This window comes from Puma concolor, chromosome E1 (assembly GCF_028749965.1).
Source record: "Puma concolor isolate L17-30 chromosome E1, mPumCon1.1.hap2, whole genome shotgun sequence".
NCBI lineage: Eukaryota > Metazoa > Chordata > Mammalia > Carnivora > Felidae > Puma > Puma concolor.
In genome coordinates this window covers 48,958,661-48,979,168 of record NC_141680.1, presented here as the reverse complement: position 1 = coordinate 48,979,168, position 20,508 = coordinate 48,958,661, and the positions used below count along the sequence as shown (strand labels likewise).

General features: G+C 48.6%; 1 protein-coding gene across 2 annotated transcripts in view; it reads left to right on the top strand.

Moving 5' to 3' along the window:
• ERN1 (endoplasmic reticulum to nucleus signaling 1) overlaps window positions 1–20,508 on the top strand; it is a 78,485-nt gene that overhangs the window by 41,936 nt on the left and 16,041 nt on the right. For both annotated transcript variants that reach the window (XM_086687729.1, XM_086687728.1), the window contains exons 3-11: window positions 4,064–4,097; window positions 5,100–5,172; window positions 8,326–8,398; window positions 10,738–10,860; window positions 12,228–12,329; window positions 13,155–13,416; window positions 14,650–14,728; window positions 15,908–16,073; window positions 19,681–19,799. In XM_086687729.1, the coding sequence (XP_086543855.1) occupies window positions 4,064–4,097; window positions 5,100–5,172; window positions 8,326–8,398; window positions 10,738–10,860; window positions 12,228–12,329; window positions 13,155–13,416; window positions 14,650–14,728; window positions 15,908–16,073; window positions 19,681–19,799 (1,031 nt within the window). The remainder of the gene's footprint in view (window positions 1–4,063; window positions 4,098–5,099; window positions 5,173–8,325; window positions 8,399–10,737; window positions 10,861–12,227; window positions 12,330–13,154; window positions 13,417–14,649; window positions 14,729–15,907; window positions 16,074–19,680; window positions 19,800–20,508) is intronic.

Here is a 20,508-nt window from a genome sequence, read left to right as displayed (position 1 = left end):
AGGAAATAGTGGAAGTGTCCGGTTGATCCAGAAAGAAGAGCTCAGGAAATGGGGGCCCTGGACTCTCCCCATGTAGGCTGAAGTTACAGAGATGGATGTGTCCTCTGAGAGAACTCAGGGGAGCACCCGGAAATGTTCCTCTCTGTTGGGAGTAGAGAAAGAGGGCGCCAAGGGTGGGGTGGGGGGGCAGAAATCAGGGTGTGCAGGGCCACAGAGGCTGAAGGGCGGGATACCCGAGGGGCGGGGCGAGCCACAGAGTGGGAAGTGGCAGTGGAGGGGCTGCCTCCGACTGCGTGGTCCGGGGCAGTGGGCACGTGGCATTGCCCAAATGGTCGAGAAGCGGCAGAAAGCGTGGTGGGGCTGTTGGTGGTGCTGGATGGAGCCACGAAGGCCCGTAGCTCAGGAGGGGAGCAGAGTCGAGTCCACGTGTGGCCCAGTCCCGAGGGAGAGGGCATGAGGTCCCAGACAGGATGGAATGGAGAACGAAGGTGAAAGAGGTATTCGTGGAACGACGAAAATTCACATCTTTTGGAAATAAAAATGTCCTTAGGAACTTGGGCACAAGGAAGGGTGTAAACATCTGTTTTGAGCCATTTCTGTCCCGGGTTAAAAAGGAGGATTCAATTAGCACAGCAGTAGCGATGAGTTGTCACATAACCTCATCCACGTTTCTCTGGGTGCGAAGACTGGGCCGTTTCGGGCTCGAGCTGGAGCCACTAGGAAATCGGGTCCCGCCCAGTGTTCGTTCCCTGGGGAGCAGTGAGGAGGTTACTTTCTGCCCAAGTCAGTTCCTCCTCTGAGATCCTTGCCTTTACTTTGAGTAACACCTGTTTTCATGCTTGTGAAGTAACCTCCTCTCCCACCCCCACCCCCACCCCTGCTTTTTTTTCCTTCCAAAAGTAAAACAGCTTTATGAGATGGCTTTTATCCTTATCAGTCTCCGTATAGATAGAGCGGTTTATTCTGGAGCAGTGTTTGTTTATAGCCTTATAGTTAGGCCAGGTTTCTGTTCACATGGCTGAATTGTTTGTTTACTTTTTTTTTTTTTAAAGCAAGAATCTTGCCTGATACACATTCTCGTTATTAAACAAAAACAGCCACCTTTTCACGTTGGGCTTTCGTTGCACATTTTCAGATGACGCCGCTTGCTTTTATTTTGCTGGCTTTCCAAATATTTTTATCTTTAACCTTTCACGTTACAGGAAATTTCAAGCGTAGGTAGAAGGAAAAGCCAAGTGACTCCCCACCAGTGCCACATTCGTCTTTAACAGTTAGCAGCAGGCGGCCAGTTTTTGTTTTATCTGCCCTCCCCACTCCCCATGTGGGTTTTTTTTTTTTTTCCTGTAGTATTTTAAAGCAAATCTCAGATTCAAGCGATTCTTCAAGAAACAAACCAACCAAAACCCTAGGGCCTAGGTCACTGCCGTCCCTCAGAAGCCAAGCAGCGCTTGCTCGCCTGTCAGAGCTGATGTAATTAATGGTGGTGCTGTTACCTGGCCTACAACTCCACGCGTGTTCCTTCCAGGGACCTTATTTTACCGAGTGGGTGGGAATGCTAAGCCGACCTTCCTCTCCTCTTAAGCCTAGAGAAAGCTCAGATCCTCAACAGCCGCGTAGCTGTCCCACTGGTCAGCTCCCGACGAGGGCCCGTGCCTTCACTGGACACTGAACCTGTCTGGTGCAGGACACGTTTGGGGACTTGAGGCCTCAGTGTCAGGTGACCCGTGGACGACCTCTCGAAAACCAGGAAAATCCGCAGCTGAAGGCAAGACCCTGAGAGTGAGCCGGTGCCCGTACGGCAAAGATAAATCGTGTCAGTCTCCGTGTCTCATTTCTGGTGAAAGTGCTAGAATCTGGCAGTGTCTCCTCTTCCTCTGTGTGTGTCTGTGACGCCTTGAAGCAGCTGAAATGGACAACAAAGATGCCTCCCGACTGCCGTGTTTTCTTTGGAATGTGGCATTCCTGCTTTTCCTGGCTTGTGTGGCGTCAGGGCTGTGTAGAAGTAGCGGGTTGTAATTGCACCTTGACTTTGTTCGGTGGGGTGAACGCCGCGTGTCCGTATTTCCTGTCTCTTGCATCAGTCTGTTTGTACCGAGAAGCGATTAATGGGAACGATAAACGCAGGCTTACTAACTGAAAGTTCCTCCTGTTTCCTAAAATGTTTTTGGTTTAATGAATTGTTTGTTTGCTGCCCACAGACCACATGTTCTGTGCGGTCTGTGTGGCTTCTGTCACTGTGAACACCGTATGCTTTCATGTCAGAGCTGGGCTTGTAAAGCAAAGTCAACAGATGATAAGGCTTGAAAGCGTTTTCTTCATCTGAGAGTCCCAGGTGACGGGGGGAGTCAGGCAGCCGTCTGTCACCACGTGCACAGCCGGTGGAGCCCGGAACCCTGTGTCCAAAAATCCTGTCCCAATATTAGCCCTCCTTACCCCCAGCTTTGAAGTGGTGGATGGTGGGTCTGTGTAGCCCGTGGGGCTTTGGTTGCTGGGAACCCCCTCACAACTGAGCTGCCTCATGCCTGTGGACTTTAGCCCTGGTCGTGTCACTGTGTTCTCATGCTGCCATTGACCCCAAGGAACCAGGAGCGTCCTCTTGATTCATGCCTGGGAGAATCAGGAGAGAGAGAGAGAGAGAGAGAGAGAGAGAGAGAGAATGCTGTTTTTGACTACTGCAGATAGAAAATTGACTTTGGGAAAACCCTTTTTTTCCAGTGTAAAAAGTACTGCCTGTTGTTATACAAGTTTTGGGAAATAAAAAAAAAAAGAGGGGGTCATGTATACTTCCAACAAAAATAATTCACAATTAGCATTTTCTGCCTTTCTGTTTTTTTCTGTGCATTGAAGATTTTCTCCCCAGTTGCATTAATACTCTACGTATAATGTTATCTTTTCTCTTGAACATCATAATATAAAGATTTGTACATTTTTAAAAAAATTTTATAAGGCCTTCTAGAAGCTTTGATTTTCTGCCAAGTGGCCAGTCCTTAACTGAGCAGAAATCAAGAGCCGGATGCCTAACTGACTGAGCTACCAGGTGCCTCCTATTTTGTGTTGCTTTCAAACTAGATTTTATAGAAATAGATCAAAAGGAATCAAGGGAAACAAGCCCTTGGGGGCTCTAAGATTGCCCTGTTGCTGCCCCAAAGGGGTGTATTCATTTACCATTCAACAAAATTCTCATCAACAGGAAAGTTTATTCTTAAGTCATCGTTTTGATTTTCCTAATGGGAGTACCTAGTACCACGCCAGGTATCTGACAGGGTGATCATTTAGGTTTTAAAAGTCCTTGATATGTCAGATAGTGACAGTGTGACCCATTGTCGACTGTGGGTTGTGACTGGTTCTTCCTTCACTGTCCATCCCCCAAGTTATGTGCACATTTCTTTAAAAAAAATTTTTTTTTAATGTTTATTTTTGAGAGAGAGGAAGACAGAGTGTGAATGGGGGAGGAGCAGAGAGAAAGGAAGATCCAGAGTCCAAAGCAGGCTCCAGGCTCTGAGCTGTCAGCACAGAGCCAGACATGGAGCTCGAAATCACAAACCATGAGATCAGGACCTGAGCTGAAATTGGACTTAACCAACTGAGCCACTCAGGCACCACTCCCCCCTTTTTTTTTTTAATGTTTGTTTGTTTGTTTAGAGAGCTAGCAGGAGCAGAGGAGGGGCAGAGGGAGAGGGAGAGAGAGGAGGAAATCCCTAACAGGCTCCACACTGAGTGTGGAGTCCGACGTGGGGCTCGATCTCAAGACTGTGCAAGATCATGACCTAAGCTGAAATCAAGAGTCCAGTGCTTAACCAACTCAGCCACCCAGCTGCCCCTGTGTGCATGTTTCTTGACAGCAGTTTTCTTCTACTCTGTTCTCTATCCAGCCTCGGAGACCATCATAAGAGCCTACGTCTGTGTCTTTGGGTGTGTGTTTTCTAAAGTACCTTCACGTATGTTATCTCATGTAGGTAAATTTAAGTTATTGGTGTCACTCGTGAGTGAGTCCTGGGGGCTCTCTCGGAATCCCGATATTTTAGAGTCTGTCTGACGATGCCTTTGTTGTTCTTTTGCACAGATCCGGTTCTGCAGGTTCCAACGCATGTGGAAGAGTAAGTCTTCTGATTTGCTTAAGCACTTCCCTTTAATTCGTTTTCTAAACTAGTCAATTAATATTTAGGAAGCTAGCTGTTGGGAGTACATTATGTGCATAAATGTAAAATATAATGAGAGTGCTGGAGACAGGAAGTCTTACAGGTTCTACGATCAGGAAAGGGTGGTCAGCTGCTGGGGTCGGTGGCAGAGGCAGGGATATTAAAAAGTCTGATGAAAGTCAAGTTGAGTTTTGAGGTTAAGCTGCCAAAGTCCTGCCAGAGGGTTTAGATCTCTCCCTCTTCACTGTGTCGCACCATGGAGGGGAAACATGGCCGTGACCTGCTACTACAGCATGTGTGTTATGGCCCCAGCAGGAGCTCACATGATGGGACATCCTAAGTACAGAAAAGATTCAGCAACAGGTTCCTGAGTGACTAGTCAGAGCGCAGACTTTAGAAGGTTAACGTGACCAAAGACCTCGTTGTATCTGCTTCATGAGGAGCCATGTACTGGACACCATCCATCTCCTTGGCAGGTCCTGTCAGATGTCAGGCTTTCAGAGTCTGCTTTTATTGCCTCCAGTTTAAAAATAAATGTTTGTTGAACACTGAAGGTAGATTTGTCCTACCTGTTTATGTACTGTTCCATGCTATTAAATATTAATTATTAAAGTTCTGTACACAATTGACTTGGAAACTGGAAAGCATACTTACTGGGTCCTTTTCACTTATTTATCATCATCCAGGATGCTTTGACCAAACGACAGTTTACTCTTCTGTGGTTGGTTTTTTGCTTTTTTTTTTTTTTTTTTTTCCTGCAGGTTGCTTTTTTCTGCTCAAACATAGCCTGTCACCATAGGGATATTTTATTTGTGGCTAAAAGTGAAAGAGCCGTGGGTAGAATTGTCTTACACACACACATCCTCCCCCTCCTCCCAATCATGGCTTTGCATGGCTTTGACATTTTGTTTTGTGCCCTGGGCTGTAATTTATTATTGATACTCATTGCTTAATCTCTAGGCCTGCCTTCCTCCCAGATCCCAATGATGGCAGCCTGTATACACTTGGGGGCAAGAATAATGAAGGCCTGACGGTGAGTGCACTTAGCTTCTTTGTGTTCTTCAGAGGTTCCAGACCAGTGGTCCTCAACTGTCGCACACCGAGATCACCTGAGAGCTTAAAAAAAATTCCCGGAGATTCTAATTCAGGAGGTCTGCAGTGAGACCTGGGCATCAATGTCTTTTTTACAGCTTCCTAAATGAGCTTTTAACTGGCAGCCAGAATTCAGCAGCATTGATCTAGACCAGCAGGTTCTCAAGGCCCAGCCAACACGCTAGAGAGGTACGATACTCCCTTTAACAGCAGGGCTTGCTCCGACTAGTGATTTCAAATTGGGGGTGCAGGGTAGTTTGCAGCCCTGCCCACCTCCACCCGAGCAGACATCCCTTTACAAGGTAGGGGGGCAGGTGATGTTCCATTCCCAACTTTATCTGAGAATCTAGACCAGTGGTTCTCAACCTTAGGTACACATTGTAATAACCTGGAGACCTCTAAACCAAACAAAAAAAGACTGAGTCTGGGTCCCAATCCCAAAAGCTTCCATTTAATTGATCTAGGTCATCAGGAATTTTTAAAAGCTCCCTAGATAAGAGAATTTAGAAACAGGCCCACATAGACGGGCACCTGATTTCTGACAGAGGTGTGGCTGCAGTGCATTGGGGAAGGGTGGTCTTTCAGTGAGTGGTGAGTCACCTGGGATATCCACGTGGAAAAAGAAGCTGAGCTCTTGCCTCACACCAGACACACAGAACTCCGTTCCGGAGAGATTGCATATCTAAATGTGAAACGTAAAAACAAAACTTGAAGAAAAAAAAAGAAAGTAATGGAACATCTGCACGACCTTAGAGTAGGAAAAAATTTCTTGGATGAGATAAACAAAACAAAATACCCCCCCTCCCCCACTAATGAGAAAGGAAAAAAAATAGATATATTGGACTATATTACAGTTAAGAATTTTTCTTTGTTAAGAGACACCATTAAGAGAAGCAGGCCACAATGTACTTGAAGTACACATATGACTCCAACAAAAGATTCATAGAACTCTTGGACGCTGCTGGTGAAAGTGCAACTTGGTATATCCGGTTTGGAAACTGGCAAAATCTGTAAAGCCTTATGACCCAGTTAATCCTTCCTGGGTCAGCGTGTACCCACAGAAGTGTCTGTGTCTGTGTTCCCCAAAGGCAGGTACCAGATGTCCTACAGCATGATGCAGAATAACCAAAAAGTGAAAACTGTCCAAACAGCATCAATAGTGGACAGGATAAATAAATTATGGGATAGTGATACACCTTCAATGGTCTCCACCAGTGAGGACCAACGGCCTGTGACACTACCCAGGAGCATGGATAAACCTCACCAACAGGAGGTTGGACAAAAGATGATAAACCAGAAAGGCTACACACTGAATGATTCATTTATGTAAAGCTCAGAGACAGGAAAAACCAGCCTATGCTGTTTTGAAGTCAGGATGATGATGGCCCTGAGAGGGGATGATTGGAAGAGAAGGCGAGGGCTTTCAGAGCGCTGGAAATGTTTTGCTGCTTCATGTGGATGCTGGTTACATGGGCTGGTTCACTTTGCAAAACTTAGCTGAGCTGTGCACTCAGTGTGCTGTTTGTATGTTCTGCTTCGATAGGAAATATTTTTTCAAAAGCCTCCAAGTGACTCTGATGTGCAGCTAAGGCCGAGAAGCAGCGGTCTAGACTATAAGTGGCTGTGAACTCTGATTGGCATATTCTGACATTGTTTTATGAACACCTGTGACTGGAACAGATGGGAGGAGGGCAAGCCTTGTGGAGAGGTGTGTGCGTGTCTCACCTCGAGCATCTCTCTCCACATTCCAGAGCCTGTTTCCGAAGCACTTTTTGCTAGACCCTGTGTGGGACTATCTGTAGAAGTTGTCTCCTATTTCAGCAGCCCTCTGGGATACAGGTGTTACCCCAAATAAGACGTGTGGAAACCTCACCCACAGAAGTGAAGGAATGTGCCCAAGGCCAAAGCTTCCAGTGTTGGAACTGGCCTTGAGCTCTAACCTCCAAAGGATGCTTTGACCACCACCCTTCACACCTTCCTGTGTTCCGGGAGCGGTGTGTTTCCCCCTTGGGCCAGGGAGTCCTGTAGAGCTGTTTAGCAGACGCTACAGGATCCCAGACTGGAAGCCTTGCGATGACTTTCTGATTCTCCAAAACACCTGACAAAAATCCAGTCAGTCACGACAGCCTCTCTTTGGCATTTGTCCTTTTCTAAGGCTTCATTTAAGTGTTGGGATAATGGGAAAATCCAAACGATTGATTATTTAAAGTTCTGTTTGTTAAAGCTAGAGAGAAATCTTTTTCTTTTTTGGAGAAAAAGATGACAATGTGGTAGAAGCAGGTATATGTATAGAATAGTTTCAAGAACACAGAATGTTCCAAAAATAAAGTATACTGAAACGAATGTTAACCAGAAGAACCCCTCAGATGTCAGCTGTGTGGACTCAGAAGAATCAGTTTTCTGATGAAATGCAGTTGAAACATGTGGATTCCTTTGAGTTTCTTTTCCTGGCGCCTACCATAATTTCTAATAGTGAAAAAGGCTTAATTTTCTGTGTTTTTCAGTAGAGAATTATTTTCTGAAGCAAACATCAGAACTTCTTTTTCCACCTCAAGCTCCTGGGTCACCCACATAATGCTGACTTCTCCTTTCCCTTCAAGCTTCAGCCGGGTGCTGGGGTCGCTTCTCTTCAGAATGAATCTCTTGGCTCGCACACACTCTGAAAACATGTCATTCCACTCAGCCTCGCTAGTTCTGGGTCAGTTTTCCAAGACAAGAGAATTCTTTCTGTCCACCCCTCCCGCCTCCCCCGACCGCCCCAAATTTCAAAGATTCTGTCACTCTCCATATTTGTGTAAGTGTTTTCAGCAAAGGTTTGTGTCTTCCCCAGAAGTGCTCTGGACAAGACACTCTGAGGGGACCCGCTCCTGGAGGGGACCCGGCGGCTGGAGTCTTGTCCACAGTGGATATGGAAGCCTAGGGCATCTAGGCCCCCCTTGTTCTTGGGTTTCCAGTCAGGAAAACTCCCATCTACCATCAACACTGCTTCTCTCTTTTTGCAGAATTGGGTAACAGAAAGACTACAGTAAAATTATAATAATTGCACAAGACTTGGTTAACTTATTTTTTCCTTTCCTTTTTTTTTTTTTTAAAGAAACTTCCCTTTACCATCCCAGAGCTCGTACAGGCATCCCCATGCCGAAGTTCAGATGGAATTCTCTACATGGGTAAGAGTTCCTGTTTTCAACACCGAAACTTTGATCTCTTTGGAAACGAGTCCCAGGTTCTGGGACAATGGTGTGTCTGAGAGAGAGGTGTGCGGTCACTCCCCACCAACCCTTCTGGGAAAGGTCTTTCTTGCCTTGGTTGTGCTTGTTCACGCCAGGATCAGCTGACCAATTAAGGAAAGGTTCCCCCCACCTGGGAGCAGACTTGACACATTAATATGGTTACTCATTTAACAAGCTTTTTAGCTGCTGTGTTGACTTACCCCTGTGATTTAAAGATTGCAACATACCCAGAAGCAATTGGATGAAATTTAAAGTGAACACAAGACTCTGAGCCAAGAAAGGGAAGCCAGGTTCTGCCTATTAATTATAGGACTTTCTTAGTATTTCCTGCTATCAGAATATTGGATAAAACAGCACTTAACAGCTTGGCTAGATAAGCTGCCTTCATACCTGTGGGGGTCACCTCTTTCAAAGCATCAGATCGCCTCTTTTCTTTTACCATGTTGCTGCCAAAATGTCAATAAAAATGCATTTGTAATACAAAGGAGAGCTGTGTTTATCTTGAAATCATAGTAGTAATAATATCCTGTATTTATACAGCAGCTTTCCTTCTGAGGAACTGAAAGTTCTTATTGCCTATTCATGCCTCGGGAGCTTTATGTGTGTTTCTGGGCATTAAGTGCAGGCTGGATTTTTAAGTTTTTGCCAGGGACGCTGGAGCTGTTGCTTTCTCGCACACCTTCAGAAAGAGGAAGTCCCAAGCCTTGAAATTCAGAGGAAGTGATCAACAGAGGCTTTCTTTCTCCCCTGGGCCTCGCTCTGGGCCCATCTGACCATCTGTGTCCCTGTTTTCTGTCTAGTCTTCTAGCTTTTGCCAGCAGCTCATCCCTTATGATGCATTTAGGATAGTGTGTTTCCATCATCTTCGTGTGGTACCCTCTTAAGTGATTCATTAAACATATTTAAAATTGTGGCAATTGCCCCATCCATCATTAAAGAGGTAACTGAGTTACGCAGACTGTAATGGTTCTTGAAGTAAGGGTGCCATGCCAGATGGAAAGGGCTCATGGTCACAGCTGTTGGGTGATGTTTTCACTCTTTCTGCAGATCTTTTTCATATTAAGATTTTGTTGTGAGAACAGAAAGTTATCATTGACAAGTTTCACATATGTAGACTAGGCATATACATTACATCTGTTAGAACTAAGTGTAGCTTTAGCAAATTCTGATGACCTGTGATCTTCCTGACATCCCTGTACTCTGCTTCCACGTTTCCCTTGAAAGAGGAACCTTGGCCAATAAGTTAGGAAGGTACAAGTGACCACATAAGGCCATGCCTTACAAAACGGAAATGCACACATTACGGTGAATGCGTTGACTTTCAGATGAGAGGCCCATGCTACGGACTCACTATCACCGGGATGATGTTCTGGTGTATGTTCTGTAGATCGTAGATGCATACGCTTTGAGATTCCCCAGGAGTGTTGTTTGGCTGTGCTGTCTGCCTGTTCATACCTTTTAATCAGCTGACTGAGGAGTAGGGTGTAGTGTGTGGCTGGCAAATAACTTGCTGGCTGGCATCAGGGGCTGAGAAAAGTTCGGCCTCATTAGCACCAGGTTGCAACTGACTACTGCCCGGTCAGAGGTATCAGCTAATTAGAGATATAAACAGTGACGGTAGATCCTCTTAACATGCGGGCTCGTTAGTAGGGATGCGGAGATCTATGAATAATGGTTACCAGAGAGATGAACCCTTGGGTCCCTTTCTATATATAGATCCTAGTCTATGGGAAAAGGATTGTCCTTTATAGGCCAGGCTTTTCATATATATATTTTTAAGTTTATTTATTTTGAGAGGGAGAGCGAGCGGGGGAAGAGCAGAGAGAGAGGGAGAGAGAGAAAATCCCAAGCACGCTCCGTGCTGTCAGCACACAGCCGGATCTCACGAACCGGAGCCAAAAATCAAGACTCGGATGCTTAACCGATTGAGCCACCCAGCACCCCCCCCTCACCCCCTGCCCCGAGGCTTTTTTATATTTAAGGCCACTAATCAAAGCAATAAAATCTATGAGTTATTAGGTTAGTAGGTTTGAAGAAATTTTTAAACCGTCATTAGGTTATTAAGTTATTATAAGACCCAGAAGCTCCAGAAGTTTTATGATCTCCACATTACCACTTACCTTGTCACCCTTGGAACATCATGGAAATGTCTTCAACATCACAAGAACTTCAGGCCTCTCGGCACAGAGAACGTTTTGGCCTGCTCGTTTGGCAGAGATACATTTTTTCTCATATTGGATGAGCGTAAACCACAGCGTGTCCTCGTGACCTTTCAGGTAAAAAGCAGGACATTTGGTATGTTATTGATCTTCTGACCGGGGAGAAGCAGCAGACTTTGTCATCGGCCTTTGCAGACAGTCTCTGCCCATCAACCTCTCTGCTGTATCTCGGGCGAACAGGTAAGAAGGAACCTTTTATTACCTACAAGCTGCCTCTTTCCAAAAAAGAACCCGAAGTAGCCTTTGCCCGGGCTTCATTCTCTAGAAGGTCTCCAGATCTGTTTTCTCCAAATGCAGATTTTACCACATTGTTCCCCTTTAGAAGACCCCACAATGGCTCCCCATTGCCTGAGGGATTAGCCCAAACCACCGCAGCCTGCAAAGCCTCCACTGACTTCCCCTTTTGTCCCCTGCCTGCCTTGGCTGTGTTTCCCTGGCTCAAACATTTCCCAAGCAGTTCCCAGAAGAAGCAGTGCTATTTTTAAAGATGTTCAGTAGCGGGTCCCTCTCCGCCAGGTATGCACATTTTTGCCCTGATTTGATCTTGACCCTTGAGGCCTTTTTTTGCAGTGAAAATCTTTTCCAGCTCAGCTGGGGCATCGGTTCTGAACCCTCTGTATTTTCTCTGTGTTCACTTGAAAACTGAATGGTTTCTTCTTCAGCTTCTCTGGCCTGCATTATATTCAAGAAACTACTTGGGGTGCCTGGGGGTCGGGTCACCTCCACCAGATCCACAAAGTTCCCAAGGTGCTTTCTTGCACTTTTCCAAGTCACTGCAAGCACTGGTCTTCCTAATAGTGTGACCACTGTGTAACCTGGGCCATCCCTTTGCAGCTTCCGGTAGCATTTCCTTACTGCCCTTTCAGTCTCCACGGTGACCTGCCAGCCTCCAGCTGCCACCTTGTCCCGGTCAATGCTACATGCTTCGTTTTTTTGTTATGGCCCTACCCCACTTCTAGGTACCCTTCTCTAAGATCAGCTATCTATTGCTATATAACAAAGTACCCCATAACAGGTGGTTTAAAAAAAAAAAAAAACATGATAAAAAAGAAAAAGTGATGTGCAATTAAAACAAGAAAACAAAACACCAACAACACCATGATATTGATTCGGTGAGTCATGAGTTCAAGGGTGCAGTGTGACTGGCTTATTTCCGTCCCACATGCCATCGGCCGGGTTCACTCGTGTCTGGGACTTCAGTTCTCATCTACGTGGCCTTTCTCTTTCTACATGGATGGCCTGGACATTTTACACACAATTTAGAGAGGATGTGTCTGTAGTAATTTATTTATCTTAAAGTGTATTTATGTATTTTGAGAGAGAGGGTGGGAGAGGGAATCCCAACCAGGCTCTACACCCAGCACGGAGCCCTACATGGAGCTCGATCTCACGAAACCGTGAGATCAAGACCTGAGCTGCAACCAGGATTTGAGCACTTAACCGACTGAGCCACCCAGGCGCCCCTTGTCTGCTGTAGTTTAGATACGGGCAGCACCTCAGCAGGAGCCGTGGCCCCTCCAGGTAACAGGCTGGTGTGTGTTCTCCAGAGTACACAATCACCATGTACGACACCAAAACCCGCGAGCTCCGGTGGAATGCCACCTACTTCGACTACGCGGCCTCACTGCCGGAGGACGACGGGGACTACAGTAAGTGCTCCCTGGCGGCTGTGCGAGGTTGGCTGGGTATTTGTGACCCATGAGGAAGCAATCTCTCCTGGACGCTGGGTTTTCTCTTAAGGCACTCTCAATCGCCAGCTTCTGGGCTTCTAGTAAATAATTTGACAGTGTTGAAGGCCGGGGCCGGGGTGAGAAGTGTGGAGGGAAACCTCAGTGAAACAGGTGGGGAGTTTAGCCTGAGAGGAGGGAGGGGTGCGCTTTGGTGAGTCCCTCCGTGTCACAGAAGGAACGCACCAGAAGCCCATGGGAGGCAGAATTAAGCGTCACCTGTGACATCGACAGCCCACCCCGTTTCTCTCGCAAACACTCCCCCAGCTCAAGTGGACGCTAAAAAAAGGTTTTGCCATCTGAACACCGATACCTGAAAGTCTGCCAGAAATCTCCTCTGTGGGCAGACGTGGGCAGTGTCGGTGGTCAGCTTTGACTTTCAGCCTGATCAGTCGGTTCAAAATGATTGCTATACAATATCAGAACCATAGGCCCCTCCTCTGGCTCTTTTCTCCTCCATATTTACTCTCACTAATTGAACAGTGCTGAAGAATCTCCCCAGGTAAATAGCCTTCCAGGGAGTGATCCTCTTTTATGTTTAAAGAGCAGGCAGCTCTCACTGTCTGGATTGTGTCATAGAGCCTGCGCGGGTCCATTGGAAACAAGCGAAATTGTCGGGAGGATATCTGAGAATACTCCAGAAGTCTTGTTTCCTCTAGCTGAGTGACTGCCACTTGCCAGGAGAGAGAGAGGATGTGGTCACAAGGTGGGGTGAGACCACATGCTTTGTTTATTTGATCTGTACAGAGATGTCCCACTTTGTGTCCAACGGCGATGGGCTGGTGGTGACCGTGGACAGTGAATCTGGCGACGTCCTGTGGATCCAAAACTACGCTTCCCCTGTGGTGGCCTTTTATGTCTGGCAGCGGGAGGGTCTGAGGAAGGTGATGCACATCAACGTCGCAGTGGAGACGCTGCGCTATCTGACCTTCATGTCTGGGGAGGTGGGCCGCATCACCAAGTGGAAGTACCCGTTCCCCAAGGAGACGGAGGCCAAGAGCAAGCTGACGTGAGTCTGGGTTAACTCGGGGGCAGAAGAGGGCAGCTGCGACCCAGACGTCCCAGTCCTGCTGCAGCGTAGCGTGCCAGGGCTCGAGGCACACATCTCTGAAGCCGTGGGGTGTATAAAGATCCTAGACAGGCTTACTCAGAAAGCTCACAATACGTATAAGAACCGGGGCATCCCTTGATGCTTCAGAGCTTTTGAACATTAAATAAATTAAAATCATGAGCAGGGATAAGAAAGACACTGCCAGTATATAGCTACAGTACAATTTGGATATGTCTCAGCTGGCGGGAACACGGGAGGTGTATTTGTTTTTTAACTGTGGTTTCTGGATTTTTGCTGTTACTGAAACATTGTAAAAATCGGGAAGAGTGTCACAGTGTGTACGTCTAAGACGCCCCAGGCTTGTGGTCGCCATCCCTGCCTGTTAACAACCTGAAACTCGGTCCCTTGGACTCACTGCCTCCCAGTCCCCACCTTACAGAGTTGCAGAAAAGAGCAAAGGGGACTGGAAAGTGTTCTCTGAGTTGTACACCTTTGAAACGTAAAATATTTGTTGAGAGAAGTTTCAAGAATTCAGTGGACGACCAACCCCAAAGTGGCTGTTGACAGAAACCAGAAGGGTCTGGAGGTGCCACCCCCACATCTTCATGCCGACACCACAGCCAAAGCCCAAGCCCACCCACCCCGGGGAATGGAAGTCTTACCCGGTTGGAACTTTCCGTGTATCCCTTGGCTGTAGCCATCCTGATTAGAGCAGTTGACTGTCTCTTAGGGCTTCTGTAGAACCTCTAGACTCCTTGAGAATCTGGAGAGAGAATGGCAGCTTGGTTGTTGGAGCGTGCTGTGGCCGGCACCGTCTTATCTTAGAGGCTTGGCAATGGTTGCAAACATTCGGTCCTTCCCGGATGATCACCGCACCTGGTTCTTTTTGCGGACATCGTGGGCATGCTGTAGTGTGGCCCTGCCATTTGCAGAGGAGGAAACCCAGGCTTGCGCTTAGGTGACTTGTGCACATCTTTGTTTGTAGGCAGTGAGTGACAGCGGGGGCCTGCAGTCCAGGTTCCCAGGACAGTAGCTCGGCCTTTACATCCCCACCGCTCGGAATGCTAGGGGTTAATCTGGTTATTCTTCTGAGTGGCATTTGGGGCTGGGATACTTCTCTCCAGAAAGGCCCCTTTTGTGGGATGCAGGAATTAAATGGCTGTGGAATGTGTGTGTCTGTTTGTCTCCTAGGCCCACCCTGTATGTCGGGAAATACTCTACCAGCCTGTATGCCTCCCCCTCCATGGTGCACGAGGGGGTCGCCGTTGTGGTAAGTCTACTTTGGGGGGCTCACAGATGCAGCCTCCTCCTAACTGCTCCTGTTCCATTTAGCAAAGATGACTCTGAGTTATAAGTGGACATCCTGTGGGTAAAGCATCAAGACACAGGTCGCAAATCCTCAGAGACAATCCCTGCCCATACCTCGTTCTACTTTGTGAGGAAAGATGCGTGGCAAGAGCCCTGGTCATGCCACTTTGCTTTCATGTTCAAGTCTAAAGTCCCCAGGCTGGTGTTCACGCCTTCCTCAGTCCAGTCACACAGGGCCCTTCGGCCACACTGCTGGTGTCTCTGGGAGAGTCGGATGGTCCATCTTCTCCCCGTTTCCAGAAGTTTCCTGTTCGCCTTTCTCCACCTTTGTTCAGGCTGCACCTCGCGCTTCAAACGCTCTCCTTCCCTTTCTCCCGTCCGAAGCCTTCCCAACCTTTTGTGACCTGTCGAGGTCTCCTCAGACCTCACCGGCCTCTTCAGACTGCTCTGTCTCTGCACGTTCGAGGCGTGATGATCGTGGCCGCTGGTCGGGTCCTTACAGCACTGGAGCTGTCTGGTCGGCATCTCTTGTCTTCTCAGTTAGACTGTCGGCCGCTCCTGTGAGCGGGGCAGCGCCTGCACCCGGCTCCTGGCTGGAACTTGTTCTGCCCTGGTCAGTGTCACCCTGCGGACTCCTTCACTTCCCTCTGCTCCTCACAGGAGCCTCTGGGAATTCCACACGCCTTCTGCCCGGTTCCCAGACCTAAGAATTTAAAAAGATGTCCACGATATAGGGCGCCTGAGTAGCTCGGTCAGTTAAACGTCTGACTTCGGCTCAGGTCATCATCTCATGGCTTGTGAGTTCGAGCCCCACAGCTCTGTGCTGTGCTGACAGGTCAGAGCCTGGAGCCTGCTTCGGATTCTGTGTCTCCGTCTCTCTCTGCCCCTCCCCCGCGCAGACTCAGTCTCTCCAAAAAATAAACATTGAAAAAAAAAAAAAAAAAGATGTCCGTGATAAAGATGTCAACACGGCCTTGTCACATGTTGAAGGAGGGGCCTCTGCCATCTTAGGGCCTTTGTGTTTTGTTCCGACTGTCCTGGACCAGCCCCACACAGAAATCCCTTCCCTGGAGGGTGGCTGTCCCTTGGGTGCTCGTCCGCAAGGGCTGCCACAGGCCTCACTCCTGTTCTGTCTTCACAGCCCCGGGGCAGCACACTTCCTTTGCTGGAAGGCCCCCAGACTGACGGGGTCACCATTGGGGACAAAGGGGAGTGTGTGATCACGCCCAGCACAGACCTAAAGTTTGACCCTGGGCTCAAAGGGAAGAGCAAGCTCAACTACTTGAGGAACTACTGGCTTCTGATAGGTAAGAGTGGGTCTCTCGGCTCCTCAGGCGATGGCGTGCTGCCCCCTGGTGGACAAAAGCCCTCCGTGCTAGTTACTGTGGTTAATGCGCTGTGCTCAGTTCAGCTCCAAATTAGTCTTTTCAGACCTGGGAACAGTTTTACCCCCAAGGAAAATAAATAGAGTAGCTGTGTTACCAAGTCACTTCTCAAAAATTGCTTAATGTTACAAAACTCAAGTACCGACTAACATAAAATTCCTGCAGTTATCTGGCACACTGAACGTCTTCCGTGCCGGGCATTGGCAGTAAGCACTTTAGAACCCGTCTCCTTATTTCTCACAGCGGCCCCTTGTGAGGTAGACACTCTTGTTATTTCCACTTATGGGGAACCAGGGCGGTTTCTATGGAAGAATTCCCTTGGGGTTGGTGTGGGAGCCAGGGCTGGGGGAGGAGAGGGTTGGAGACCCGGGAAGGATTGGGTGGGGTGAGGAGTCTGGTTCAAGGCTAGACTTGAGTCAGGGAGCCACGGCACAAGTCCCTGGTGTGGGGGTGGGGGTGGGGGGGTGGTCCCTTTTCCTTTCTCTTCCATTTCCTGCTGTCCTTGCTAACGGCCCTTGGGTTGAATTGGGGGTCCTGTGAGCCACGGAGATAAGTCGAGATGACACCCGAAGGCAGTGAGTGTGACAAATGAAGGCAGTCACGTGAGAGGAGCTGTGTCTCTGGCAAGTGTCCCAAGCAATTAGAGCAGGACAGAGTTTTCTTGAATCTGATTTGCCTTCCTGTGCCCTGTCTTCCCCCAAATCTGCTGACTGTCAGCCCCAGAGGTGGTGAGAGGTGAGGATGTAGCCTTGTGGGAGGAGAGAGGAGGCGGGGGGGGGGGGGGTGCCATAGCACACGGGTTGATGAGGTCCCCCCACCCACCCCCACTACCCCTTTCTCTCCCCCGCCCCCCTACTAGCAGCTGACTGGAATGGAGGGGAGAGAGGGCAGTGCCAGAGACACAGGGAAGGGACATAGAGCGGCGTGGAGGCTTGTGGGCCCAGGAGGCCGCAGGATCTGTCCCGCAGCGGCATCCAGATGGGGGTGCGTAACTGGGTGTTGCAGACAGGAGCCTGAGTGTCCTGGAGTCCCGATCGCTCCCTTTGTGGTTGTCCGGGTCCTGTTCTTTTTTGTTCTTCCTGACTCCCTGTAGCCACTTTCTTCTGGTTATTATTTTTACAGAATAATGGGCAAAGGAGATAACAAAGTAATTCTACCTTTTTTTTGAACAAAAGTAGTTTCAAGAGCATGTGTGAGTGGACCCAGGTGAAGAAAAAAATAGCTGATGAGTGGAGGCTATTAAAATCACTAGGTCATTTAGTTTTATGTACCAGTTAAGGGTTACATAAATTGCCCACCAGTGGTCACGAAGTGAACAAACTGTTGGAAACTAAGGAAATGTGTATGTAAGACTATAAAAAACATGGGGAGAAAGTCTTCATGGCTAGGTTGCAAAAAGACACCCTTTTTAAAAAAAAAAATTTTTTTTTAATGTTTATTTTTGAGAGAGAGACAGAACATGAGTGGGGGAGGGGCAGAGAGAGAGGGAGACACAGAATCCGAAGCAGGCTCCAGGCTCTGAGCTGTCAACACAGAGCCCGATGCAGGGCTCGAACCCACAAACTGTGAGATCATGACCTGAGCTGAAGTCAGATGCTTAACTGAGCCACCCAGGCGCCGCAGAAAGATATCCTTTTAAAATGTAAAGGTTGTCCAAGCAAGACAACTGAGAAACTCAACAAAGTATAAAGAAGTAATTAGGGGATCCTCTCACACCTCTGAAGTCCCCTTGAGGAGCTCCAGAGCCAGTCATTTTTAAATAAGGCAGTGGAACGACTTGACCATCTCTGCATAGACTCAGGGCCACAGGTACAATAACATACGCTCTTTTATGTCCAGCCTTGTCCTTTGATTTGGTGTTTGTGGAGGACATTAAGGATCTTGCCTCTTTCACACTGGTCTGGAAAATAAACTGAGTCCATTTACCTTGAGTGGCACGGTCTTAGGGTTTCCCCCGAGCAGTGGCCCTAACCCGGAGTGCCCTTGGCTTCTCTTGGGGGCTCTGTCACAGAAGCACGTGTGACCCCTGCAGATCCCAATTCAGTAGGTCTGGGGCAGGGCCTGTGCTTTTTGCTCTGGAGCCCAGACATGGTGATGAGGACAGATAAATCACTAAGACCAGGTACTGTTTGTACACGTTTGAGGATCTCATGATTGGCCTTGTGGAGCCGCTGGTTCGGAGTGTGCAGAATGAGATTCCTAAAGGCCCAGATTCGGGAGAAGCCTGTTCAGGAGAAGTAGCCCTGGAGGAAGCGGGCTGCGGGCTAATCAGGGCTGCAGTGGTCTGTTGGGGGGGTAGGTGCAGGGTTGGGGGAGGCTCCTGCAGCACAAGGCAGCACGTGGAAGGCACCCTGCTTTCCCCTAGAGCGAAGGTTTCTTATTAGTGAACCTCAGAGGCACCGGGAGAAACTCACATTCAGACCCCCGGGCCCCATCAGCAAGTCTGATCTCAGGGCTGAGGTAGGTGGACCCCACCTGAGGACACCCTGCTTCACGGCAAAGCATGTCTCATGGTCCTCACCTGGCAATGGTTTAAAACAAAACAAGGTTTCCCTTAAAGAGCAGTCTTCTCTTGTAGATAGAGAACTGACCTAAAGATAAAGATTTTTTCCGGATCAAGGAATGTACACAGCTCGGACTAGTCCTTGCTTATTTTTGTCTTGGAAATACAGATCATAAAATCTTTGATAGGTTTGAGAGAACAGTGGAGGGATCCATAGGGTGAGACCCGAATCACAGTGAAAGAACAAAAAAGAAAGTATGTCAGGGGGCTGACAGCCCAGCGTGAGAGTGAACTGGTTCTTCTGGGTAGTTAGTACAGGAGCCATTTAATGTTAGAGCTAAACAGACTTTCCCGCCAGATCAAGTCCCAGTTGCTTATTTTATATTCAACGTTGTCTCTCTTACAGTGATATGTACACAGTAGGCACTCAATCAGTGTGTAACATGTACTAGATAGTGTGGAGAACAGGGAGTGGGCGCTGAGAGAGTCGTGACCCTCTGCTCCCCAGCAAATACATCGCGTTTCTCTTTTATGCATAATTCACCACTTCCCAGGATGGAAGTATGCATGCAGATCATCGGAATAGAACTCCGCCTGAGCAACTTAAATATCAAGGGGGGGGAATGTGAGACCCTTAGTAGAGGGATATTACAAGGTAACTGGGGAGAACTGCGTGAATTTTTAATGAAGCTTCATGATGCTTGGGCAGCATACAGCCTAAAGTAGGAATTACCCACAGAAGTCTTACTCTGAACACATCTCAAAGGTCCTGATTCCTCTCATGACAAGGACACTTCTTTGTCCCTCATTATGAGATTCAGAATACTGTGTACGTGCCACCGAGTAATCAAATTTCTGTCTTGATGAGATTTTTCTGGTAATTGCCTGTCGTTTTCTCTCACTTTACATATGTGGGTGTTTACGCTGTGGGCCCCTCAGCGGGGAGCCACTGTAGGCTAAGCTTAGCATGGGGGGCTTTCACCGTGTGGGGGGCTGCTCTCATGGAAGGCTTGTTTCGTCTCGTAGGACACCATGAAACCCCCCTGTCTGCGTCTACCAAGATGCTGGAGAGATTCCCCAATAATCTGCCCAAACATCGAGAAAATGTGATTCCTGCCGATTCAGAGAAGAAGAGCTTTGAGGAAGTGAGTGGGGGCGTAAACAGTTAGTTCCTGGCTCCTCATGTGAGGTGTTGGGGGCTAAGGCATTTGCCCTTGGCTTTAGAGCTTACGGTGAACTCGGGAGGGGAGAGGGATGCTCGGGAACCCATAGCACGCATCACCCCATGAGAGACTGCTGGGGGGTTGGTGCTAAGGGCTTAGTGAAGGCTGTAAGAAGGGTGGAGGGATGGGCGGGGGGGGGGGGGTCTGGCCCGGTGGGAGAGAGGCAGAGGGCACTGGAGGGAAGAGAGCAGCAGAGATGAGGGCCTGGAGGTGGGACTGACCTTGCCTGGGCACCTCTGGGGCTGATACCTACTCCGAGGCCACCGGGGGGGGGGGGGGGGGGGGTGGGGAGTCGTGAGAAATGGGGCCGTGTCCTACAGAGGAACCATGTTACCAAGGTTCGCTGGCACGTGGCAGTGGAGCAAAGGGTTGATGAAAAGAGGACGTGGGAGACCTGAAGCTTCACGAAGCCAGGAGTGGCCCTTTGGAAGCAGCCTGCTTGGCTGCTCGGTCTGGTGGGGACCCAGAGTGCCCACGAGATGGAGCTTTGGGCAGTGGGGAGGCCCACCCAGGCAGTAGCTGCCATGAGCCTCTGACCTGGGCTGCCCTCCTGCAGCCCTGGGGAGACAGGGTGCCAGTCAGGGTCTCAGCTGGACACCAGTGGCCACTCAGATTAGGACGATCGGAGGGC